Source organism: Plasmodium knowlesi (assembly GCF_000006355.2).
Source record: "Plasmodium knowlesi strain H genome assembly, chromosome: 11".
Taxonomy (NCBI): domain Eukaryota; phylum Apicomplexa; class Aconoidasida; order Haemosporida; family Plasmodiidae; genus Plasmodium; species Plasmodium knowlesi.
In genome coordinates, this window is record NC_011912.2 from 2,207,605 (window position 1) to 2,234,201 (window position 26,597).

At 40.7% G+C, this 26,597-nt stretch overlaps 6 protein-coding genes across 6 annotated transcripts; 3 read left to right on the forward strand and 3 right to left on the reverse strand.

Moving 5' to 3' along the window:
- Nucleotides 1-195: 195 nt before the first annotated feature.
- PKNH_1147000 (phenylalanine--tRNA ligase, putative) lies at nucleotides 196-1,686 on the reverse strand (the record flags this gene model as incomplete). Its single annotated transcript, XM_002261608.1, has 1 exon — nucleotides 196-1,686. One exon carries the CDS (start codon nucleotides 1,684-1,686, stop codon nucleotides 196-198), a length of 1,491 nt encoding a protein of 496 aa, XP_002261644.1.
- A 2,732-nt stretch (nucleotides 1,687-4,418) lies between these two features.
- PKNH_1147100 (AT-rich interactive domain-containing protein, putative) lies at nucleotides 4,419-11,170 on the forward strand (the record flags this gene model as incomplete). Its single annotated transcript, XM_002261609.1, has 3 exons — nucleotides 4,419-5,312; nucleotides 5,466-10,793; nucleotides 11,006-11,170. 3 exons carry the CDS (start codon nucleotides 4,419-4,421, stop codon nucleotides 11,168-11,170), a joined length of 6,387 nt encoding a protein of 2,128 aa, XP_002261645.1.
- Nucleotides 11,171-12,275: 1,105 nt separating this feature from the next.
- On the reverse strand, nucleotides 12,276-13,601 carry PKNH_1147200 (cation/H+ antiporter, putative; the record flags this gene model as incomplete). The annotated part of the gene is made up of 1 exon (XM_002261610.1): nucleotides 12,276-13,601. The coding sequence occupies one exon, from the start codon at nucleotides 13,599-13,601 to the stop codon at nucleotides 12,276-12,278; it is 1,326 nt and encodes a 441-aa protein (XP_002261646.1).
- A 3,228-nt stretch (nucleotides 13,602-16,829) lies between these two features.
- On the forward strand, nucleotides 16,830-19,577 carry PKNH_1147300 (trophozoite exported protein 1, putative; the record flags this gene model as incomplete). The annotated part of the gene is made up of 1 exon (XM_002261611.1): nucleotides 16,830-19,577. One exon carries the CDS (start codon nucleotides 16,830-16,832, stop codon nucleotides 19,575-19,577), a length of 2,748 nt encoding a protein of 915 aa, XP_002261647.1.
- A 1,688-nt stretch (nucleotides 19,578-21,265) lies between these two features.
- On the forward strand, nucleotides 21,266-22,936 carry PKNH_1147400 (dihydroorotate dehydrogenase, putative; the record flags this gene model as incomplete). Its single annotated transcript, XM_002261612.1, has 1 exon — nucleotides 21,266-22,936. One exon carries the CDS (start codon nucleotides 21,266-21,268, stop codon nucleotides 22,934-22,936), a length of 1,671 nt encoding a protein of 556 aa, XP_002261648.1.
- Nucleotides 22,937-23,477: 541 nt separating this feature from the next.
- Nucleotides 23,478-24,914, reverse strand: PKNH_1147500 (mitochondrial chaperone BCS1, putative; the record flags this gene model as incomplete). The annotated part of the gene is made up of 1 exon (XM_002261613.1): nucleotides 23,478-24,914. The coding sequence occupies one exon, from the start codon at nucleotides 24,912-24,914 to the stop codon at nucleotides 23,478-23,480; it is 1,437 nt and encodes a 478-aa protein (XP_002261649.1).
- Nucleotides 24,915-26,597: the final 1,683 nt, after the last annotated feature.

The window sequence follows — 26,597 nt, forward strand, 5'->3', positions numbered from 1 at the left end:
CATTGCGCAGAATGCCACGATATGAGTTATGTCAAGCAATGTGGCACTTTTTTTTTGTTCGAAACTGCTCATTTGTTTATCACCAATAAAAATTTTTGTGTGAACTCAGCGCACAGTTTCCGCACGAGGGACTTCACTTGGATGCATTTTTCAAAAATGTTGTCTTCTCGAAAAAAGGAAGACACTGGGATTTACTTACCGTATGGTAACTGCGCACTGCTTCACCAACATTTGGACAATCTTACTTTGCATCTCATTTACAGTCTTATGGGTAAGGTTCTGCGTGTGGGAGCGGTAAGTTATTCTATAACAGACACTTGTTTGATTGTTCTTGGGGTTGTGATAGGAATCTATTTTTTTTACTTGTTCGATATTTTCGCTAGCTACATCTCTGCAAATTTGAAAGAATAAATCCTCCTTAAATTGACTGGTAATGTAAAAGGAAATGTCTTTTTCCACAGGAGGGAAATTACTGAAGGGGTGGAATGTGGTTATTACGCCTTCCTCAAACTGATCTATGAATCTGTTGTCGTTACTCCAAAACAAACGTATGTCCTGGATGTGGTAGAGTAGCATGGCTAGTCGTTCAAGTCCGATTCCGAAGGCCCATCCTTGGTACCTAATCGTTTTTAAGAATTTGTTCATTTGAGCTTCAATTCGGTTGTTCAGTGTCGTGGTGCAGAGCTTGTCCAGGATATCCTTGGGGGTAGGCACGTTGGGGTAGATCCACTCCACGTTGGACTTCCTGGCGACTGCCTCATTCGTAGCGCCTTCATTTACAGCGCCTTCATTCGTAGCGCCTTCATTCACAGCGGCTTCATTTACAGCGGCTTCATTCACAGCGGTTTCAATCGATTGGAGCTCGTCCAGGAGGCCCCTGTCATGGCGGGCAATCTCGTCCTCTATTATTTGGCGTATATCTTCCGCGTGCATGGCCATGGCAATGACTTCCTTTTTTATTTTCCCGCACCCAAGGACTTCCACCCAGCGGGATTCCCCACCGATATCATCTCCAGTCGTGCGTATTTCCTTTGACGATTCCCCCCTGATGTACAGCTCGTACGATGGGTCGGTAAATGGAAAGGATGTGTTATCTTCCCATTTCATTTGTACGTCGGATGCATCAAAAAGGTAGCGAATCAACTGTTCAAGGTTCTTCTTCAAATCCGTTTCGACGTCAAAGTTGTCGGGGCGGATCAAGAAACCATCGGTCTGATGAAAAATGGGAAAGTGGAATCTATCAATTTCATCCCTTCTGTAGACACTTCCCGTGTAGATAACATTTTTGTAATTTCGCCTTAACAGGTCAGGTAAATGAGCAGTCATATGGGTCCTCTTCAGCAGGATATTGTGATGGTGCACGAATTTCGTAACCAAGTAGTACTTATAAATGCCATTGGTATTCTCAAGTTGAGTGTACAAATTATTATGGAGAGTGGAAAAATGTTTTACGTAATTTTCACTTAAGTAAAAAGTATCTTTTATGTTCCTAGCGGGGTGTGTGAGGGGCACGAAGAGCTCATCGAAGTTTTGCCTTACACTGATTTCACTGTTTAAATTATCCAATGATTCGTATTTGAAGAAACCTTCGATTTTCTTTTTAATTGTCCTTATTGGGTGGTTTGTAACATGGTATAACACTCTCCCTTCATTTGATTGGATGAGTTTGGGTAGTGGAAGCACCATTGCGGGTGGGAGGTTCCTTTGACTGTTTTTGGCGTGCCTATCACATGGTTCGTAGCCCCACGTGGCGAATGGGAAAAAAAAGAATAAAAAAAAAAAAAAAACGCTCCAGAAGCTTACTTATAGGAAGAAGTTCACCTGGAATGCTTATGCACATAACCGGGGTTCCTTTATCCGAGGCGGTTTCCTCAAATGGGAATTTTGAGGGGAGACGTAAATATTTTTGTAAGCTGGGTAGCTTTTTCAGCGATTAGTCTGACCATCAAAGCAACTGACTCCGCCCCCATTGAATTTCTCGCACTGCACGAGTTGTGTGGGGGTGGAATTAATATGGGTATTGTATATGCCTAAAGGTTCCTAAAGCTCCCTAAAGCTCCCTATGATGTGCCTATTTAACGCTACATAAGGCGCGCGTCGAGCCCTTACGGGCCTTGTCGAGGTCGCAATTAGATGCACCTTCATGTGCACTGAAAAAAAACCGACCGCGGCCAGAAATTCACACTTTCAAAAAAAAAAAAAAAAAAAAAAAATATATCAGGGTAATAACTGGTAATCAAGTAGGACACCTACATGGGTGACTATTAACCATTTATTCTTTTCTTTGTGCATGACAACTGTAGGTGCACAACGCAGTATCGGCGCGCAGGTGAAATGAAAGCGTTTGGTGTGAAAACCTGAAGGGGGTGTGGCAAATGTACACCTTTTTCGCACCACTCCCAAACGGGAAGAAGGGTCCCTTTCTTTCAGGTGTAATTTAGCCCTCCACAGTTAAGCAAAGGGCTATAATACACACGGGAGGGAGGATACGCAAATGAGTAACCCCCCTCCTTCCCCTTCGTAAGCGTATGCTGCGTTTTGATTTAAAGAACGAACCGTGTTACGGTGACTTTCCACCGAGACGATATTCCGAATGTGGTACCAATGTTCCTTCGCATGTTGGGACATTAATATGTTCATATGTTAGTAAGTATATCCCTGCGGGTGTTCGACCTATTACGCGCCTCACGGTTGGAGGAGAAAGGCTCACCTGCAGGGTGCCCTTTCGTTCATGCGAAGCAACGCGGTGAGACTACAACCATTGAGATGCTTCTATTCACTCCGACTACCCCATGGAAGGTACAATTCTCCTCTGTTCCGTATTAAGGTACCCCATATTTTGGTGTTATGGTGCTAGGGGACCCGTGGTTGGGGAGATGGTGTTCAAGCCTATACTTATGTGTCTATCGGCTTTGAAAAAAATGGAACCTTTGTCCTTCTATGCATACAAGCCGGTTGGTAATTCTATGTCTTTAGGAAAAAAAAAATAAAAAAAATAAAAAAAAAAAGAAGCCAAAAAAAAAAAAATTACAAAAAATGCTAAAACATTCGAAGCTGCCCCCTTTTAATGAGCAACCCTGCTTCACTTTAAACGTTTTTTTTTTTGTGTGTCATTTAGTTTGGCAAAACATTTACTTTCATTCTTGTTTATTTTAATTTTTCCATTTTTTCTGTGATTTTTTCGTGAGGAGGAGTCTCCATTTTTTTGTTTACAATTTTTGAACTTGCTTTTTTCGTCGAGGTAATTTTGGGGCAAGGGGATAAAAAAAAAAAAAAAAAAAAAAAAAAAAAAAAAAAAAAAAGCCAAATAGGTAGGGGAGTGTCAAATTAAGAAAGAAATAACGAAAGAATTTATTAAGAAGAAAAAAAATTAAAAAAAAAAGAAAAAAAACACCCTCAAAAAAAGAAAAAAACACAAAGAGCACAAAAAAAAAAAAAAAAATAACAGGCTCTTCGTAAGCTAAAAAGATACAATTTATTTATATATATATATATATATTTTTTTTTTTTTGTTACCCTTTCTTGATTTTCAACCGCCAAAGAAGAATAACTTAAGTACATGAGGGCATAACATACGCACATATATGTATATATTATTTTCTTGTACGCTCGCCTTTAAGCTCACATGTACGCTCTCCTTTTTACGATTACGGTTACACGTTTATGATTATGCCTACGGAGTTGCAGCTACTTGTATGTTTTTCCTTCGTTGGTGGGGGAGAGGGATACGGGATGCTTGGTAGCCCATCTTTCGTAACTCCCAGCAAGATTGTACCTGTTGGAAGGATTTCCTCCAACAGAAAAGGCGGGGGGAGAGTCTACATGGGAGAGCTTATGCCCACAGAGTTGTGAAAGTGTAGCTGACATAAAGGTGTGAGGGAAGACAAACCTGGAGTAGCTCCACTGCTTGCATATTCTTTTTATGTCAGCGCAGTTTTGTTCTTTTTTTTTTTTTTTTTCTTTTATCTCCCCCCTCCCCCCCCCCCCCTACACACACACACATACCTGCGCGAACGGACAGAAGTGCGTGTTATATTACTTAACTGTAGGGATTTCAGGGGGTGGGCTAGCGAACACATTTAAAAGGGGGAAAAAAGAAAAAGCCCAAACGAGTAAGCGCTTTGTATGCAGGGAAGTGAGTCGTACACGTTGTCTTCCACAGCGTAGCGGCGTCGACGGTTCCTGCGCCATATTTACACTAGGACGGTATCCTTCATTTGGTATCGCATAGTTTTTCGCACACCACCGTTCCGCTTCATCATCGCTTCACCACTTTACCACTTCACCACTTTACCACTTCACCACTTCACCGCTTCACCACTTCACCACTTCACCGCTTCACCACTTCACCACTTCACCACTTCACCACTTCACCACTTCACCACATCATCGCTTCACCTCATCATCGTTTGACCGCCATGGAGAGGGACGAGTTTTACAAAAAGTACCAGGAGTACTACGAAAATGACATCAACCTAATTCCGCCGCTCATTGAGGGAATGGGCATCGAGTTGTACGATCTGTACCTGAGCGTGTTAAACCATGGAGGCTACTCCTGTGTTAGCAGAAATTCTAAATGGATTAAAATAGCAAGGGAGTTTGGACTCATCAATAAAGAAAAAAATATCAAGCTTATAGAGGACACGAAATGTATTAAGGAGTACTACCTTACATATTTAAGAGAGTTCGAAAGAATACATGATAACATAAAAAAGGGAAAAGTATCCCCCAAGAAGGGTCGAATAGGAAAATCTTCTAGTAGCCTTGACCTCAGGTATAATAAAAAAATATCAATTAGTAAAGCGAACAACAAGAAGGTAAAGAGTGAGACACACCTACATAATTTGCGGCGCTCTGGACAAGTAGGTGGTGTAAATATTCCTGGGGGGGTTGTACAATCAGGAATTATTAATAACGTGGATCCTTTAATGGGAAGTGTGAAAGACGCATCTAAGAATTTTCACACATATGGTAGTAACGGAAGCGTGAATTCAACATACGTGGACATGTATAATGTGAGTAGTTCGCCAACTAAAGTGTGGAAAGATAATTTCTACAAAAAGGGGAATGCATATTGTTTGGAGGATTATCTTGATGGAAGTGCAAACTGGTATGGTGGAGCGAACATTCTAGCCCAGATGAGCATGAGCACCAGTCGACCTGAAAAGAGCAAAAGCAATCAGAAGAAGGGGCTTACTAAAAAACGTAGCCTTAAGGTTGAAGGGGATTTCATCGACGGGGATATGCGTCCAATGCGTTTGGAAGATATTAATCTCGCCAACTATGGGGCCTACGTGAATTATGCAAACGGGGTAGGTTTTCCAAATTATCATGTCGGTTCCTTTCATAACATGAATGGGACCACAGCAGGATATTCCTACTATGGTGGAGAGTTACCTTATCCCGTCTCTGCAACGACGGAACCGAACAATTACATGGATCCGAATTTAATCAACAGAGGAAAGTACTTTTATAACAATCAGTTTCTAAGTTTGAGCGACATTGGTACAGGGGGAGGTGCATTTACCAAAAGTGAAAATATAGGGCATTGTTTTTTCAACTATGGAGGAGTCGGCTTTGTTGGGACTCCCCATACGCTTGACAATTCGTTTGAAACGTACAATTATATGAGTGCACCCACGCGGGGTGGTCTCGTTTGGAGCGGAATGGGTGGTTATATGGGTAGTGCGTTTAATGGAGGTATATCCCAGGGGATGAACTACAGCGTAAACTATGGGAGGAATTATGGAGTGAATTACGGTTACAATTATGGAGGGGAATATTACCAGGGTTACTATCCCCCATATGAAGGAAATATTAAGTGGAACCCCTTCGTGGGAAATGCAAATGACAAGTTCATGATGGGAGTTGGAGGGCCTACGAACCTTTCTTCGTTGGAAGGGTATCCAAGTTCTTTGTCATATGGCCTTCAGAGGAATGACACCAACATGGACACCAGGAATTGCATCGATATATACAGGATTCTATTAGGAATAAACAGAAGGAAAGAGAAGGTTGCAGATTTTGTATTCTGTCTCAATGTCTTGTATACCCTATCGGTTGCTAATGATATGTCCCTATCCAAGAGGCAAGTTAAAATAATAATTTGTATGCTTTTGGAAGTACTGGACGAGATGCTCCACATTTTTTATTCTAAGTTGTGCATGAAGGAGAGGGCACTAGAAATAATGATGAAAAGTTTTTCAGACTACTTATCCGACAAAAATGAATATATAAGTGGCAAGGGGCATATACCATTGGGGGGGGATGATTATCATGGATTCATGGCTACTCGGGATGGTAATAAATACCTGGTGGGGTGCACTGTATGTTCATCACCTGGAGGAGATCATTTGAATTATAAAGGGAAAAATAATCTGCAGGAATTTCCCCAAGGGGGGGGAAAACCCGAATTGGAGAGCAACACCCTCATGGGGACGAAGCTAAGTGAACAAGTAAATGTGAGGGATATAGCTAGCTTGTACCTGTCATACAGTGGGTACTGCAATGATAAGAGGAGGAAAATCAGACACGCAGAGAGGTGCACTGAGGAGGTTAAAAGTGGATCAGGAGTGAATAACGCGGCGGAGACGAATGATGCAATGGAGGAGGATAACCTAACAGACGTGGAGAACTCATCCGGAGAGGAATTCCCAGGGGAAGGAACGAGTACCCCTGACGAACGAAGCGACTGGGAAGAGAGAACTCCCCGAAGCTCCAACCCACCAAGTAGCGTGAACAGCTCCGACATAGAAAACATAATGATGGGTGGAACAAGTATCAAGGATGGAAATAAATCTGCGGAAAGTCTATACAAAGATAAGGAGGAATCGAAAAAATTCATAATAAAGAAAAGCAATCAGGAATTCGTTTTCCTCATTTTGTATATAATGAACAATATTTTTCAAACGAGAAAATATAATTTTTATTTTTGTAACAAAGGAGATGACTGCGTTAGGAAAGATTCCTTAGGGGAGGAGAGAGACAGTGTTGAAAGGCGCATAGGTGGGGAGACCACACAAATGGGAGGTGGAATATTTGATAAAATTGATAATGGAACGATTAAGGAAAAATTGAAGAGAGGAAAAGTCGTTGGGGGATATTCCACCTGTGATGATATCCCTGAGGAGAGTAAAATGAACGAATTGTGTAAGGAAAGCCAATGTAGTGATAAAATAAATGTGGGGGATAATGATATGGTTGAAGGAAGTGGGAAAGATGATGGGGGGGGTGATTGTTCTACAGGGGGAGATCATCTCTTATCCAGTAGAACTGTGGAGAAGGAGTTTTGGTCAGACGACTCGTTCGATTCCTCATCAGACTGTAGTATGTGTAGTTACAAAAAGAGAGTTGTGAAAAAGGAGAATGCTCCAAGTAGGGGCATAACCAGGGGGTATGCCAAAATTATGGACGATAAGAAAAAAATGATGGAAAATGGGGGATCAGTTATAGGGGAAAGTGGTGGTGCTCTTAGTGTGAAGGTTCAAGGTGGTGAGGAGGAATCCTCCACCAAAATGTGTGAAAAAGGGAATGGAAATTGGCAAAACGGAGAGAGCAACATATGTGATAAGCGTGATAGTAGTCGCTTGAGGGGGGGTTGTGATTCTTCTCTTCCACCCAGTGGTGATCTTTTCTCCCCTTGTGAGGAAGGGTCTTCTCTTAAGACTATCAATTTTTCCATGTCGAAGAGCGAGGTACCTTTTCTTGCTGACGATAGACAAGTGCATTTAGGAAATGGATCCAAGACAGATGTCAACCAACAGGTGAGTGAGAACGTGGATATGGAGAAAAGGGACGATGTGAGTTGCATCAGGGAGAAGCTTCACCCAGAAGGAGGTAACTTGTGCGATAGTAATTTGCCCACTAGTAGTTCGAAGGAAATGACAAATGGAAGTTCAGATGTGCAATGTCACTTAAGCATGCCTAATAATGGAGCGGTTTGTGGAAATGACAGTTTTGCGATCGACATGAAGGTGAAGGAAGAAGAGGGTACTACAAATGGGATAGTAGGCGATGTGAAGGATGACCCATCCGTTCATAAGGACAAGAGTGGGGCTACCCCTATTGGAGGAAGCGATATGGGAATGCAGGTGCACCCATTGGAAGGTGCCACTACTTCGACTATTCACCATTTAAGTGACAATCAGAGCGGAGAGAATTACGAGAAAGTGAGGAACGACAAATGTGATGACACCGCGCTTTCTCATGTAGTTAACAAAAATGCGGATGAAGCATCTTCCCCTGGGCATATGAGTAAAAGCAATTACGGGGGGTATCCCGATTCTACTGTGGTGGAAAATATGACGCAGAGTTTGAATGAGCCCCTACTGGTTGGAAGCACGTATAACATGACTGGTCATGTGAATCCACTGGGAGGTGGTGAGGTAGATGGGGAGCAGTTCGAGGGAACCTACAACGGTCAAGGGTGCGGCATTGCGCTTGAGGGAAGTTCATACAGCGAGAATTTTCGCGCAAATTACGATGGGGGGGTTCCCAAACTTAACAAAGGGGTGATAAAGGGCCTTTACACACAGAGCGGAGATGATGGAAGGAATGGCTTTCCCAATGGAGAGACTGAAGGGAGGAGGAAAGACGAAGTGACAACAACGAGCGGATCAATAAGGAAGGATAATAACCTGGTGGGAAATGTGGAATGTAAAAACAGAAATGGAAAAATAAATGAGGAAAGAATTTGCAAAAAATGTGGCAGCACACGTGTAGAAACCTGGAGGCAAGACGAACCAAACAATGAGCCAAGCGACAAACAAGAAATAAAAAAAATTTTCAAAAACATGAAAAAGGAATTATATGAAGAAATGAAAAAAATATTTAAAGAGAACAAAATAAAACAGAACAAACTATTACACTATTTTGACATAAGCAAATTCCTAAGTATCTTTGAATTAATTTTTTTAAAAAATTTCGAAAATATTATTTTCCATGAAAAGGCAATACAAAACATTTATCTGAACATGTTCATATGTGTGGATATATTAAATAACGAATTGGGTAGAAGCATTTCCCTTAAGTATATATTTTTTCCATCTCAGTTTTTGCAACATGCAAATAAGTTTAAAAATATTGCTCATTTTGATAGAAAGAATAAGTTGTTCATAGAGTCGGAGGTTCAAGGAGATGAGTCCAGAGAATTTCCTTATTCCGGTGATACTCCCAATGGAGAGAAAAATGAACGTGAGAATTTCTGTGAGGACAAAATAAATTCTCTTCCAATTCTTTTGAAGAAGGATGAAAATGGGCAAGACTTTCTAGAAAATGGATCTGAGAAAAAAACATCAACAGAAAAAATCGAAAGAGAAGAAGAAGCTCCTCCTGTGGTGGGGGAAGCGACCGTGCAACTGAGTGGAATGGAATACAGGAAAAAAATAAAAAAGTTATTTTTAAAAATTTTCAGAAGAAATAACAAAAAATATAATATCTATAAAAAAATTGATTACGAGTTTTTAATGAGAAAGTATAAGTACAATGGTCCACTGAATTGTGAAGAGAAGGAGAAATTTAAAAAATACATCATCCTCGATTTGCATGAAATTACAAAAAAAATTCTTTTAAAAGTATATAAGAGGGTTAATACTCATTTAAACATTGCTATTTTGTCATTAAACATATTAACCCATATTTTGTATGTAATTCCCAAACGCATGTTGAATATTTCCTTTATTTTCTGGATTTTAAATGAAACAATAAATGTGAAGTGTGCATACACTTATTTAAGTGTTCCTTTGTGTATTTTGAATTATAATGGATTTTTGTTCTTGGAAACGATGATGAAGCTCATCATTCGCATGATTGAAAATGAAGTTATGCCTTTGCACTCTTATATGTTATCTTTCCTTCGTTTATGTTCATTCCCATTGTATATTTATTTGTACTTTGATATCCCCGTTTCGCATACACTTATCATTACGGCCCTGTCTGCATTGTACCTCCTAGTTACTTACGACCCAGATTTCTTGGCCACAGGATTTGTTAGTGCGAAGACTGGGGGGGTTCGTTCCTCTAGGGGAATTATTATCGGAAAGTGCGATGACCAGGCAAACGGAGAGAAGACTACCAGTGTAGACCACGTTTACAAGAAGAGGAGGCTTTCAGATGTACCTACATCGGGGGAGAATAGCGGAGAAAACGGTGGCGAGAACGGTGGCGAGAACGACGGTACGGTGAAGAGCGAAGCGAAGTGCCATGGAAAATGCCAAGTGAAGGAAGAAATTAAAAAGGAAGGTACGTGGGAAGAGCCTATTGAAAGCGAGCATGACGAACTGACAGAGGAGAGGAAGGAGGTGCTGGAAAAAATTTTTATCAAAACCATGTTGCTCTTTTTGAAGAAGTCCATTTACTTTAAAAGTATTTTCAATTGCGCGAATATAAATGAGAAGGAAGAAATGTTGGTGGATAGTAGGAAGGTTCAAGTCGTTTTAAAGAACTGGAGGATGCATAGCGAAGAAATGGAAAAGGAAAAAGAAGAATCATACTTCTCTAACATTGAAAATAAGGTTTTCTATTTACATGACAATTTGCTTTTATACGCTTTGGAAAATTTACCCATATCCAGTCATGCCAAAGACATGAAGATGTGTGAAAATATAAAAAACCAGTTCATCAATCAATACTGCACGACAGTTTCCTTCTCGTATGACTTTGTCATGCCGTCTGAGACTACGGAAATACAGAGACTTAGCATTTATGCGCATTCGATAGTGCCTATTTTTTTGTTCCTATCTTCTCACCGTAGCTTATGGCAGTGTTTGTCACCGCACATCCCGTTGCTCACGCAGGTAAGGCGCACTCAAAGGGTAACTACCTTTGTGCATACTTTTTAGAGGGGAAACTGAAGTGGTGACCCAATAAGAATGTTAATTAATAATCCATTTGACACGTTTGTGGGGAACTCTCAACTGAGGCAAGTTGCATGTACGTTTTACACATTTTCCGAGAAACGGTTTAATGATTTTTTTTTTTTTTTTTTTTTTTTTTTTTGCCCGAACAGATGGCATTTATCCGGACAGACATCAGTCGATCCTTGTGGGTCATACTGAAGGAGTACTATTTCAGAAGCTTCATGCGGGAGAAACGGAGTGGGAAAAAGTGCGACTCGTGCTTTGACTCCCGGTTGGTCAAGATTGAAAGGGTGAAGCGGAATGTAGCAGAATGAATTGAATTGACGCTGGTTTCTACTTCCCCGTGGTTCGCACTCTTTCTTGTGTTTTTTTTTTTTTTTTTTTTTTTTTTTTTTTTTGTGTGTGTGTGTGTGGATTTGTACTCAGAGGGGAGCCCCTCCTTGTCTCATTCTGCTAAGGAGGACACTCACCCGGCTGTCTAAGCATATAGCTTGTTATATGAGAGCACATGTTCATCGGCGTATTTATATTGGCCTATTTATTGTCTATTTATTGCCTATTTATTGTCTATTTATTGCCAATTTTATTGCCTATTTTATTGCCTATTTATTGCTTATCTTATTGACCTATTTATTGACCTATTCATCGGCATGTTTATCCGCACGCGAATGTACCCATTGATTTTTTCCCTCCAAACATACTCCCTATGCACGCCCGTCAACTTGCTACATAGATCGCAAGGCGCGCGTGTGCACTTTCCATTCCAATGAATTAAGTTTCACTTAGCTTGATGGCTGAAGAAATGACGAACTGACAATTCGTAGATCATGTGTGCCAGGTGTGACAACTGTGCACCCGCCTAAGTATTTTTTTAAAACGTTCCAAACGAGCAACATAGGAAGTGCGTACACCACATCTGCGCGATCGTCACACCACATTTACGTGATCGTCACACCACATCTGCGCGATCGTCACACCAGCGCGACTTAAAAAGATATACACCCGCGTGAGAAGTTGCATTACTTCACGGGAGACTGTGCAAAAGAAAGGCCATTTTAAGAAGGGGCTTGGGGAGATACCAAAGTTAGTCTATTCTATGTACGTATCTCCCACGGCATATTAATTAACAAAAAAAAAAATAAATAAAATAAAATGAAGAACGAACAAAAAATGAAATAGCTTGTGGACATCAAATGTGCAAATTAAAAGAGATCTTTTTTTTTTTTAAAAAAAGGTAAAAATAGCTGTTTAACTTGTTCAGTTCTTTTTCTTTTTTTTTTTTTTTTTTTCCAAGATGGATAATGGCTAGCTATTTCGTCCCTTTTGCCTGAACAGGCAAGGTATTTTTATTCCATTTTGCGCAATTATTTTCCGTTTATTCTGTTTTTTTTAAACTTTCTCCTCTCTTCTTGGAAACCATTACGACGTGTCGAACCAGAAAACAACGCCGACGATGAGGTACGCCGTGATGAGGAGAACGCCCTCGAGCCAGTTGCTCTCTCCGTCTTGCACAATTGCCATGGTGACAATGACAGAAATTACTAAAATGACACTGGAGAGGGGCGAAAAGGCAAGGGTCATGGGCTGATTTAAAATCCAACCAAAAAGTACAGTAACTGGAACAACGAAAAGAGCAATCTGTGCCGAGGATCCAACAGCTACTCCCATGGTTAAGTCGACTTTGTTTTTTATAGCGACTGTAACAGCTGTTAAATGTTCCGTGGCGTTACCAACAACGGGCAAAAGAATAACTCCAATAAAATTTTCAGATATGTTGTAATACTTGACAACTGCTTCGATGGTCGTAATGAGATATTCGGAGTGGATACTTACAAGGATAGTTATTATGATTAAAAAAATGGATCCTGCGAGGACGGATAGCTGTGGCTCCTCTTCAGTCATTTCTTTGTCTTGAAATAGTGATATATGTGTGTACAATTGAAACAACAGAAATAAGCAATAAGTTAAAAAAATCAAAACTGCAGTTATTCTGGATACTTTTAAAAGAACTTCAACATTATTGTTTGTTGTAACTGATGAAACTGTCGGAATGGTTATGGCTAGACTGGACAAGAGTAACAAGGAGGTACTGCACGTTGCTCCTTTTTCATTAAATTTTTGTACATGATGATATAAGCCACCTGCGAAGAAAGACATACCAAGTACTAGCAACAGATTGGACAATATACTTCCTAGCAGTGTTCCCTGAACGACATTTATCAATCCAGCGTTTAAGGCTTGAATGGAAAATATCATTTCCATCAAATTACCAAAAGTAGCATTTAACAAGCCACCAATTATTTCTCCTGTGTGTAATGCCAAGTCTTCTGTTACATGCCCCATGAGCGCTGATAGAGGTATCAATGCCATGAAGTTAAAAAAAAAAATGTATATATCTTTACACCCTATAAGGTGACTTATAATTCCTATGGGTACAAAAATTAAAAATATGTTTAACTTATTTTTTACCATATTGTAAAGCCCTGTGATGTCGCTTTTTCGGAGAGAATAATATGCCCCTATTTCTCTGTAGCCAAAATTTTGTTCCAGATCATCATCAAGTTCTCCATTGGGGGTTTTGTTGTTACATAGCAATTGCAAGTGCAAATTTTTGTTCCGTATTAAATTTGTGTCGTTCAGGCCCGTTGTGCTTTGGGAATTTTTTATCGGGGCTACATTTTTGTTCAGCGGTTGTGAAATTGTGCGTCTTACGTAAGACGTGGCGCGCACTCTGCCCATAACCATCTTGGGTTCTCGAGAAGGTAAATCAGTGCGGAAGGGAGGAAAGGCGGTGGCAAAGTGGCCAACCGGAAAACAGGCAAATGGGCGTATTTACCCAGAGGAGAAGTGTAAGATATATCCCTCGTGGGGGAGGCAACTCAACAGGTTCCGGCGAATCACTGAGCAAGAAACATGTAACACGAGCCAATTACACAATTTTTGGTAAGCAACAATCGCAAATCAAGGATCAGCGGAGAAATGGGTACAACGGCTGTTGCGTTAGGGTTCATAGGGAGAGTGGGGAAATGAATCAAGAGGGATGCTTGCAGCGTGGATATGCAATATGTGCTTGTATAATGCGAGGGGGGGGGGAAATCACAACTGTAAAAAAAAAAAAAAAAAAAAAAAAAAAAAAATTACAACTTTTTTAATTTTGAAAAGAGTAGAGTTTGCTTTTCCCTTTTCATTTCTGTAGCGCCGGGACGGGCACATGGGAGGGAAATAAAACGAGGTATTTCTCGGTTTGTGCGGCTACTCCACCTAGGTGCGAGTTAAGTACTGTGAAATGAGTGTTGCGGTGTAAGAGCTGAGGCCTGAGATCCTCGAACATGAGAACGAGGAGTTGGAGCCAAGGAGGAACGATAATAGCCAAGTGCATAATTTGGCGGAACATATATAAAAGGTGTTAGATCCGCGCAAAGTTTACGCATGTACTGGGGGTGGGGGGAAATGGGCTAACCGAGAGTTATCGCGCTGAGGGAAAAGTTGGTCGCCTCGGTTAAGATCTCACATGCCGCATAAGGGTAGAATGAGCGAAGAAGAAAAAAAGAAAAAAAAAAATATAAGCAGAATATACGAAGCATACATTTATATAAAACAAACAAATCACAAGATGGCAAAAAGAACGTGGTTCACGGAATTTGCTCTAAGGGAAATCCCTAGTATTGTGAATTTGACCAAGTAACCTTGGCGGAATTGCTTTTTGAGCCAAAGGTTCGCCCTACATTACTTTTTTTTTTTTTTTTTTTTTTTTTTTTTTTTTGCAGTGGCGTAAGGAGGCGATTCACCAGAAGAGGGGGTGCGGATGCATACTATACATGTATTCATACCATTCTGCGTGTATATATATTAATGTTGCACTGCAGACAAGTATGCATTTAATGTGGGCATATTCTCCCCCATTCGTGATTACCCATTTGGGTGCAGCGTTACTAGAAGTAACGGAGGAATGGCTTTTACGATAGTAACTTAGGGGAGGTTGGTTCCAAGCACAAGAAGTCGTTTGGGTAGGGCACGATTGTTGGCGAAACAAGCGTGTGAGTATTCTCTCCCCGTAAACCGCAGCGCATGGAAACCTCAATTTAAAGGTGGAATATCATTTTCCTTTCCCAAGGGAGGGACCCTTGGTGTGAATGTTGTATATTCGCTCGATTTGCAAATTATGCGCATTTGTTTTTTTTTTTTTTTTTTTGTGAAACATACCATTATGGGCTCGTCTGCAGTGGTTAAATCCCAATGCAGATGGAAACAGGGATACAACGAATATTGTGCGAAGGGATAATTGACGATATATATCAGGTAAAAAGTGGAGTAGCATTTTAGAAAAGAAGAATGGGGCGTTATCTTTGATTAGTCAAGGGAAAATGGTTTTCCTCAGAGGAACTCCAATTTGGAAACTGTTCCTTCCATTTTGGTGGGTAGACACTCTCCTTCCTCTGTCATGAATCCCATTTGGAGGAGAGGTGAATCCCGCTGTCGCTTCGTTGCGAACAATGTGGTTTGGGGTTGTATGTGCGGGGTTGATTGAACGAGCTTTTTACTCATGCCCTACTACGCAAGTGCATCCAATCGTTTGGAAGACATGCGTAGTATTTACAGGAAGTTAGTTTTCTTTCGGAAGTGAATGCAGGGAGGATGCATTGGTGATGGAGGGAAGAGGACACTAGACATAAATCAAGGGGAGGGTGGCGGTTCTAAATACTGTTTGCTATGTTTGTGCGATTAAATTTGTGTAAATCACTTGTACATTTCTATGTGCCCATTTTTTTCAGTCGTGAAAATGTTGCAACGGGCATCAAAAAGAAACCCGTGGACGATACACCTCCGATGGAAAAATATACGGCGCTATCTTCCAATTTGTTAATTTCCGTTCAGTTTATCTCGAATTAAAAAAAAAAAAAAAAAAAAAAAAAAAAAAAAAATGGAGAGTCCCTCCTCTTTGCGAAAGTTGTGGGGGGGAAATTATTCTCCTACGTTTGCGTAACATATGTCGCTGATACTGATCTGTGGGTACTTTTAAATGGGAAATTTTAAAGGGGGGAAAAAAGGGGTTCCTCATCACGTTGTAAATGCATCCTTAATTCTCTGTTATATCATGTACTCATGAAGCATTTTCCATTTTCCATTTTTTTTTTTTTTTTTTTTTTTTTTTTTCTTGTGCCATTTTTTGGAGATAAAAAAAAAATTGCCATTTTGCATTTCAAGGCGACACCGCTGAAGGAATGTAGTGGGGTGAAACATTTCCCCTTTTCTGGGTGCCCACATGAGTTTATTTTTATTATTTTATTTTTTTTTTTAAAAAGCAGTGAAACTCTGCAAAGGCAGTTTGAGAGAACTGCAAAGCAACACGTCGAAAGGGATCCCACCCCTTGCGCATCGACTCTTTCCTGTGTCAAGAGCAGGGGGAGAGAAACCACCCTTCCCTCTCTCTATTTTACTTTTCCATCCGAGTGATGGAATCCCCCCTCAGGGTGATTATATTATGACGATGCCTGTATGCATATGTATTTGTACTTACCAAAAAGGGTGAGTGCGCTTGGCGCCTCTTTTGGTGTGCTTCATGCTCTTTTGAGGCATGAGGTGAGTCGCCGAGGCACACCTGTTCAAGGGTTTCTATTGCAGAAGCCTGGGATATTCCTCGCACGACAGCAAACCGCGGTCGTGAAGGTTGCGTACGCATATCTATTAACCATCTAATCGGATTTATTCGCATGCCCGTGAGAACACAACGTAACTTTTATGCATGTGAATTGTATGAGCATACGTACCGCACCTGTATGGGTGGCAGGTAGAAACCACAACCAATAGGCACACTCCCATTTCTTTGCATCAAAGTTTCGTCTTTTTTTTTTTTCAAAAAAAAAGAAAAGCGTCGTTAGCGTGAAGTAAAGAGAATAGTCGAAGGAAGTAATTCCATCCGATGTGTCCAATAAAGACCCACCCCTGCAATTTTCTCTACACAACTCAGAAGAAATGAATAGTAAGAAAAGGAGTAGGAGTGGAAAAAGCGAATGTATTACTTTGCCACTTGAGAAAACTGAACTTTTGATTGAAAGCATACACAACCTGAGGAACGCAGTAGCTGTTTATAGAAAGGAATTACAAGAGAAGAATAAATGCATTAGTGAAGTTAAGGAAGACTTGAATTTTTATAAATGCTTGGTAAGAAATATTAATGTAGTGTGGAATATTTTTAACGATGATTTGTTGATATTAGCAGGAGAAGGTGTGGAGGGGGAGGTTAGCGCTGATGGGCGATGTCATGGGAAGGGGAGAGTTTGCGAAGATAAGGATAATTCTCGTTCTGATGGGGAAAGGCAACCCGAAGAAGAAACGTGGCATTGCAAAAATGAAGCTGCCCCCTATTACAATGTTGAACAGATTAAAAATATTTTTTTAAAATACGTGAATAAGCATAGGAGGGAAGGCGACGAGGAGGAGAACTCCGACGAAGAGGACTCCGACTTTTTTAAGAACCCATCGGAAGAGGACAAGGACGAGAAGAATGATGAGAATGATGAGAATGATGAAAATAACTCCGATGAGGAGGATGGGAAGAAGATGAATGTAAATTCGAAGGAGGAAATGAACTTGGAGGGCAAGTTGAAAGGGGGGGTGGAGCGGTTCACTGCTACGGAGCAATCTCGGCGAAGGGACCGCTCCCCCTCCACCGGCGTGAAGGTAAAGAGGGAAAGAGGAGAATCAAAGGGAGAAGAAGTCGCCGCAGATGTACAGAACGGAAGGGAACTGGATGATAAATTACAAACCATCCTTCTGTCGAACATGAGGAAGACCATTGATATGCTAAACACAGTGTTACACTCTGCAAAAAAGAACGTGGCCCTGAATTACAATAAAGATTTTGTTAGAAAAATAAATTACGAAAAAATGTTATACTATGATAAATTTATGAATGAGAAGAAAATGAAGAAAGAAATGGAGAATAAGTGTGATGAACTGAAGATTGAATTGGATCGACTAGAAAAGAAGAGAACTCTTCTCCTTTTTAAGTTGAACAGTGAGAATATATGTAGCAACATTCTTCAGGAGGAGGAGGAGAAGATGCATAACTTCGCAAAAGACACCCTAAGTGGGGTGTGTGTGAAAGGGGAAGATACGGTTCAAAATAAGGGCAAGGATACAGTGTGCGGAAAGTGCGGCTTCGTGAGTAATGAGAGTGGGAAAGCAGGAGAAGGTGGTGTGAAAGTTGGTGTGAAAGGCGGTGTGAAAGGTGGTGTGAAAGGTGGTGTGAAAGGTGATGTGATGGAGGAGATGATAAGTGGGAGCAGTTTAGCAAGTGGTGCATGTGTTTCCAATGAAAACCCCGCAATGGTCTGTCTACTCAACCTTGAAAAAGAGATAACGAAGGAAAAGATACTTCACAGTGAACCGTTTAAGCAACTGATAAAGGAGTCCACCGAAGTGTATGAACAATTGAAGGAGAGAGAAGAGGAAATTGTTCTGTTAAAAAACGAACTGTTAAAGAAGGAGCAAATGCGTGATGAAGAATACGAGAATCTCCTGAACGATACCATTAATGATAAAAAATGCTTGTCGAAAAAAATAAAAAATTTGGAGGTTGACGTTATGATATCTACTATGGAAAGGGAGAAAATGCAAAATAAGGTGAACCTGTTGGAGCATGAGATTCAGACATTGAAAGGGATAGAAGCGAACCAAGTAATGCAGTTGGAGCAGAAGGAGAAAGAAATATGTAGGATGAAAGTTTCAATTGACAAATTAAAGGTATCTGAAAGTACCTTACGAGAAAAAATTTTATCCTTAGAAAATGGAGGAGTTGTGAGCGACACAGTTCTGAATGGAGGATGTGACAAATTGGTAGGCCTGGTGGGGGATGATTTACACAACGAACTGCTTGAGGAGAATAAGCAACTGAGACTTGCTCTGGAAAAAAAAAAAAATGCAGAAAATGAATTGTCCATATTGAAAAAAAACTACGATGCAATGAGTGAAGAAATAGAAGAAATAACGAAGGAGTTTGAGAAGAAGCAGGAACAAGTAGATGAAATGATTATTCAAATAAAAAACAAAGAGTTGGAATCTCTAGAAAAATACAACAACTCAATGAACAAAACGTACGTCGAAGAAAATATCAAAAAGCTAGAGCAAACTTATGATGAAAAAATATCATCCATAAATCGGTTATACGAAAAGTATGAAAAATTTGCGCATTTATACTTATCGTTATTTTACCATGCCAGAAGAAGAGCTGCCATTTCTGATAATGCGCATGAAGAGCAAATGAGTTTGTTCATTAAGATGAAGGAGAAGTGTGAGTCAATATTCCAGAGGAAGAATGAGCTAGCCGAAATTCTGCAAACAGTATATGGTTCGAATAGGAAATTAATGGATAAATGCAACGTATTGTATAGAGAAAATCAGCACCTTGCGAAGATTGCTACATCTTGTAAAAGCAGAAAAGATCTAAAGGATGCATCATCGAAAGGGGAGGCCAAAGAAGAAGAAGAAGAAGAAAAATTGGAGGAGAGTCAATTACTTATCGAGGAAAACAAGGAACTACGTAGAAGGCTAATGTGTAGCGTCTGCATGGAAAATTTCCGAAATCACATTATTGTTAAGTGTGGTCACATATTTTGTGAGAGTTGCATTTTTAGTAATTTGAAAACGCGGAATAGGAAGTGTCCACAGTGCAAAATCCCTTTCGATAAGAAGGATTTGCAGAAGATTTTCCTCGATTGAGGTGTTGCTCCTTTTATTGTCTACAGCACTTTACACCACCACCACCACCACCCACTCCATCGAATTGTAATGGATCATTTATTCATATAAACCTATGCCCATATGCATAGACGTTGGGGAGGGACGACTTTTCCTGATCGTAACGCCCAAACTTGGTTAGATCCTTTTCACTTTTTACGTTCACGAGTTTATTCACCCCATTTTTTTTTTTTTTTTTTTTTTTTTTTTTTTTTTTACGAATATACATCGCAAGAAGTGCGCTTTTTTAAGTATTTGTCTAGTTATCCCTTATTCTTTTTTTTTTTTTTTTTTCCCCTTTTACGCTGTTATGTGCATAATAAAAGAAGGAAGGGAGGGCGTATACTGTTGTTATATGTGCATATGTTCATATGTGTGGAGGGGAGAAATGGCTCTCCATTCCACTAGTGCCCCACTTGCGTGTTGAAGTTTGACCTGACGAAGGATTGGAGCGTATCCTTTGTGTAGGTTTTCCTTTTGAGATCCCCATGTGGTGCCTTTTAACTTTTTAGCCCATTCCCCCCATCCTTCTGATTCACGCGCCAAGCGATGATGAGTGGTCAGTGAACGTGAACTTCATTTGTGGAGACAGATGTGCCTGTCGACACTCGTGGAAAGGTGCTTATCCGCATGGAGAAGTGTGGCTATGGACAGAGTTGTCAGGGGTGGGGATGAAGAAAATGCTTGTGTTGGGTATTTGTCACCCCTTCTGTTGAGGGTGCACTTGATCAGTTGTAGGAATGAGGTATCTGCGTAGCGCTCGGGAAATCTAGTCTTTTCCTTCTGAGTGGAGAGAAGGAGTTGATTTCTCAGTTCCTCCTGAGAGATGTGATTGTACCATAATTTGGGGGGGTTGCTCATCTGAGGCAAGTAACATGCGATGGCACTGACCCGTTTGCGATTTCCCGGTGGGAATGTAATTCTCTCTGCGAGGGAAAGACTGCTCTGCAGAATGGCACATCAGTAGAAGCATATGTCATGTAGGCATAGTTACATAACTATTTTTAAATGATTCACAGGGGTGTGGGGGAGAAGTTTGCAAAGGATTCCGCATACATGAATGTGAGTAGGTAGGGTTTATATACTTCGCGTCGTAGGCGATACGTGAGGCTACTTAATGAACGCAGGGCCATGTCGACGTTGGCTTTAACCAAGCTGGGTTGCCTTTCCATTTTGTTAATCCACTTGGGAAACTCCTCCCATCCAAACGCACAGAACAATCTTCCATTTTATTGAAAAGGAAGGAATTGATACCGTTGTAAGTGTTTTGTTTTAGTGTATGTTTGTTAAGTAGGATTTTTTTTTTTTTTTTTTTTTTTTTTTTTTTCCCGGTGGAAGTTTCCATTTTTTTTCGCGCACTGGATTTTTCTTGGAGGCATATTTAGTCGATCGTTTTATCATATCAGCGGTTGGGGAGGAGACTGCCTGTTGCCCGAGGGAAGGGAGGTGACGAAGCTGCACGTGCAGGACACCCTGGGACACTATACAAAGGGTTGACGAAAGTATAACCTTCCCGCAGGAAGAATGGAGCAAGTGGTTAAAGCGATCAACAAGGAAGTTTGCACAGATTTTTTCCGGGCGAATCAATTCCGTTTTGGTGGAAAGAGATAAATTACCCCCGGAGTAAGGTTCTTCCGTTCCCTCTCCTGTGGTTTCTTTTTTTCTATACCATGCTTCGACATAACTACATGCGTGGCAAGAGGTACCTAATTGGGGAAACCCTCTTTGGGGGCATGAGTACCCAATTGCGCGATGTACGTGTTGGCACCTTTGGAAATTTCCATCAGATAAGTTGGAAATACGCAAAATGCTATAGATCCTTTGCGGAGAATGTTATATGGGGAGGAGCGTGCAGGCCTCTGAGGAGGGAATACATGAGGAGGGAATGCATGAGGGGGGAATACATGAGGAGGGAATGCATGAGGAGGCACAAATTGGTGGAACATGTTCGAAGTGTGAGTGGTCAGTCCAATAACGCGAACGGGGGGAGAAGACCCCCCCCAAGGGGAGATCGAAGAGAAGATGACACAGAAGTAAAGCGAAGAAACAGTAGTGAGAGAAAAGAACAACTAGAAGAGGAGATGAAAAAACTACATGAAGAAATAGAAAAGGAAAAAGGAAACCATAAAAAAGTTCTCCTCCTAATCTTTACATGTGTAGTATCGGTATACATGTACTTTGAATCATATGATCCTGAATTTTTTTTGTATGATATTTTTTTAAAATTTCTTTTAAAGTATGTTGACGGGGAGATGTGCCACGATCTTTTTCTCCTAATGGGAAAATACAACATGCTACCATATGATACAAGTAAGGATAGTATATATTCTTGTACAGGAATAGGAGGGTTGAATTTTATTAATCCCTTTGGAGTGGCAGCCGGGTTTGATAAAAACGGAGTGTGCATTGATGGCATTCTCAAATTGGGGTTCTCTTTTATAGAAGTTGGAACGATAACTCCTAAACCACAGAAAGGAAATGACAAGCCAAGGATTTTCAGAGATGTGGAAACAAGGAGCATTATAAATTGCTGTGGTTTTAACAACATTGGTTGTGATGAAGTCACTGAGAATTTGAAACGCTTTCGGGAGAAGCAGAAGACAGACAAATTGCTCCATAGACATTTTGTTGGTGTTAGTTTAGGCAAGAATAAGGATTCTGCAGATATTCTGGAGGATCTGAGTTACTGCATATCTCGAATTGGCAAGTACGCAGATTATATAGCCATTAATGTGAGCTCCCCTAACACTCCCGGTTTGCGGGATAACCAACAATCGGAGCGCCTGCAGAGAATTATCTTGCGGGTGAAGGAGGAGGTGGATAAGTTGGAGGAGAGTAACGTCGTGGGGGATGATGTGGTACGTGGCGATACATGGGTGAACACGAGCAAGAGGAAACCCCTCGTCTTCGTGAAACTGGCTCCAGATTTAGAAGAAGGAGAGAAAAAAAAAATAGCAGATGTGCTACTTAAAACAAAAGTCGACGGGATGATTATTTGCAACACCACTACGGAAAAATTTAACATAAAAAATTTTCAAGACAAAAAAGGAGGAGTGAGTGGAGAAAAACTGAAAGATGTATCAACAAAGTTTATTTCACAAATGTATAATTATACGAACAAGAAAATTCCTATAATTGCCTCTGGAGGAATATTTACCGGGAAGGATGCGTTGGAGAAAATTGAGGCGGGGGCTTCGGTATGCCAGCTGTACTCTTGTTTGGTCTTTAATGGAATGAAGGCGGCAGTTCGAATAAAGCGTGAGTTGGACCACTTGCTTTATCAGCGGGGGTACTACAAGTTGGAGGATGCCATTGGGAAGGCCCACCGGCGGGGCGGGTAGGCTCTTCACCGACTGGTGTGTCTACCATTGATGTGTCTACCATTGATGTGTCTACCATTGATGTGTCTACCATTGATGTGTCTACCATTGATGTGTCTACCATTGATGTGTCTACCATTGATGTGTCTACCATTGATGTGTCTACCATTGATGTGTCTACCATTGATGTGTCTACCATTGATGTGTCTACCATTGATGTGTCTACCATTGATGTGTCTACCATTGATGTGTCTACCATTGATGCGTAAGTGGTTCTTATGTGATTCATTCTTTTGCCATCTATTCGTGTGTATTGCGTTCTCGTTTGCCGCATATGTACCCCCCTTCAGCGGGAAATCCTTACACGTTAACACTTTTTTCTCCTTTTTTTTAAGAGGTAACTTATGTGTCCACGTATATAAGTGAACAATTTGGGAGAGACTTGCCCCGGAAAAAGTTTGCAATTTACGTGGAAATGGGAAAGGGGGCATAACTCAACCGTTACAACAGAACGGTGTTACAGCACAGAGCGACTTGACAAATAATGTGCAGGAGGAACTGATCATCCCTGTTCTGCTCCCACCTTCTGCCCGTAGGTCTTCACCCAGTGTCGAGCATTCTGAATGGTCTTGTCTGGATCATGCTTTGAAAAAAGAAAGAAGGACTGGATTTCAGCCATGCTCAGATGGAAAGACTCAAATATGGTTGCGAACTCCTGGGCTAGATGTTCATGTTCTGGAAAAAAACGCAAAAACATTTTTTTGTATTGATAGCTGTTAGCATATGGTATAAATATTTTTAGATCTACCCTACCCGGTCTAATAAGGGTACTTGGCAGTCTCTCTATATTATTGGTTGTCATAAAAATTATTCTTTCTTCTGTTGCGACGATGCCATCTAGAGCGTTTAACAATCCACTGTAGGAAACACCTAGGGTTTTAATATTACCACTTTCAAGTAGCGATTTCGAAATGGTAGATGTTGCGGATAACGACGAGCTTTCCGAAGGAGAGTCTACCTTTCCATTTCCTTGATTCGAATTCGGAAACACAAAATCAATATCCTCCAAAATCAAAATTGTTTTAGGAGGAACTGTGGCAAGGAGATGGATAAATCTATCATCTGTTAAGTATACATCATTCACATTAATCGTACAAATATTAAAATCAAAATGTCCAGCAAGAGCAGCAATAAGACTGCTTTTCCCACACCCAGGAGGGCCATGAAGAAGGTAGCATCTTCTATAAGGTATACCTTTTTCAATGTACCATTTGCTAGAATTCAGAAAAGTATCAATGTCATTAATTATATGTTCACTGAGATGTTCAGGAAGGATAACAGAATCTACTGGTCTCTTATTTTTTGGAGTACCAAATGGTCTCCACTCATGGCCAAAGGTTTTATATAGTAATGTCTTTCCTTCTTCCTTTTTCTCAATATACAATTTTGCATCCATTAATATTTTTGAGAAAATGTTTTTGGACCATATGAATGTACTAAGCTTAATATTTTCAAATGGAACTGATCTGTTTGCATCAGATGTCATTGTTTTTTCTCTACTTCGCTCAATGAATATGAATCTGTTATCATATATGAGTAGGTGATTACCTACACTTGGTAGGAAGGAAAAGAATACGTTTTTTTTATTTTTGTCATTTAGCATTTGTGTTTTTAAGCTAAGGTGTCTACTAATTATACCTTTCTTTACAATGTATTCTAGAACCCAATAATATGCATTATCATTGATTGTAATTTCGAGCGATGTAAACATATTTTTTTTCACTGCATGATAGATGTAGCTGTTTAGCCTGTTAGCTACGGTGACGAATGCTCCCACTGAGATTATTCCAACACCTGCACTGAAGTACTCATTTTTTGTGATGTTCTTAAAAATGGATTCTATGAACCCGTTTCCGTTTTCGGTGCTTCCGCTGTTTACTATACTCGGCTGTTTCTCCCCGCCGCCATCGTACCCCTTGTTCATCATGAGCTTCTGCATCTGTGCGGGATTTTGTGCCTTGAAAATGATGGGCGGGGGATGCTCCTCATTTGGGGGGGGGGAAGAGGTTCTCTCTCTTGTTGGTGATTATAGCCTATCTGCCAGGGGCGCTACTTCGCTCAAATGTGCGCTTTTGCTGATGCCTATTTTTGCGCTTTTCTCTGTTTTGTTGTTTTTTTGGTTTGTTTTTTCGTTCGTTCGTTCATTCGTTCGTTCGTTCATTCGTTCGTTCGTTCATTCGTTCGTTCGTTCATTCGTTCGTTCGTTTTTTGTTTTGTTAGTTGCCCTCTGATTACGGAGCAACCGAATTTGTGATTTGCCGTAGCCTCCCCTGTTTATCCAACGAGAGTGCAGCGACCACGTCCAGTTGGGCAGGGGCGAATCTGTAAAATTGTGCACGTTTTTTTTTTTTTTTTTTTTTTTTTTTTACAATTTTTTAAAATTACGCATCGCCTAGCAACGGATCAAATTTTATTTAATCAAATCAAATTTCATCGGGTCGTATCGCCCTTGCCTAGTGAAAGCCACACACATACCCCGGGTGACAAAGGAACGGCAGTGCGGGTAGATCACCCCTCTTTTTTTTGGCAAATTATTCCTTTGCACCCCGGAGAAAGAAATGGTGAATGTAGTGTTTATTTTGTGGAATGACGTTTTCCGTAGATGGGGTCGCAGCGCTGAATGTGGAACTACCTCTTTCTCCCGCTGGTTGATACGAATGTTATATTTTTTTTTTTTTTTTTCCATTTGATGGGATCCTTAGTTGTTTATGTATGAACACATGTGTGGGTTGTGACACCCCACTGATGCACATGCATATGTACATGTGACCAATTCGATAGAACCTATGATGGAACTGCAACCAAGAACGAAAATGAGCTGAAGTGGCTGTTTCTTTTTTATTTGCCTACCCTACCATGTGACTTATTCCCGTTTGATGCGCTGCGGAATGGAGCCTACCGGATAGGCCGCTCATTAGGATAATAAGGAGTGGTAACATGTACGAACGACTATTAAGGGGGGGGGGGGGGACCTGCCATTAAGTTACATAAGTGACTGTACATAAGTGACTGTACATAAGTGACTGTACATAAGTGACTGTACAAGAGTGGTTGGTGTGGAGATAATTTTTAGGTGCCCTGATGAAGTGGAGCAGTCTCTTCCGTGAGACATTCCTTCTTGTGGGTTGCGTACGCACCTAGAGTGAGATCCTCTCTTTTCATAACTCTGGTGGGAAAGCAATCCATCGAAATGAAGCTCAGCTGTGCGTGGCCCCTTTGTGGTCTCACACGTGAAGTTGTGCGTTGTATGCACGGTGGGTCAGACTCATTCAAACGACTATATAACATGTCGCACTTTTAAAGAACGGGAAAAAGAAAAACCAGATGGATCGTTTACAAGTGACATGTCTTAGCAGATATGGAACAAAGGAGACGGTGTCATGACAATGAAGAATTTTCCCGTTTTTTTTTTTTTTTTTTTTTTTTTTTTTTTTTTTTTTTCCTCATAAAAGGGTATGTAAGTACTGTTGTGATGGGTCTACAAAGGAGAGTTTTCAATTATCTCTTTACGGAGTTGTTTTTCGAAAATGCAATACGGGACCTGTTTTCCTTTGCTATCTTCATGGAGGATAAGGCCGACGATGAGGAGAAGGGTGAGTCGGCAGTGCATAGTCGTAATTCG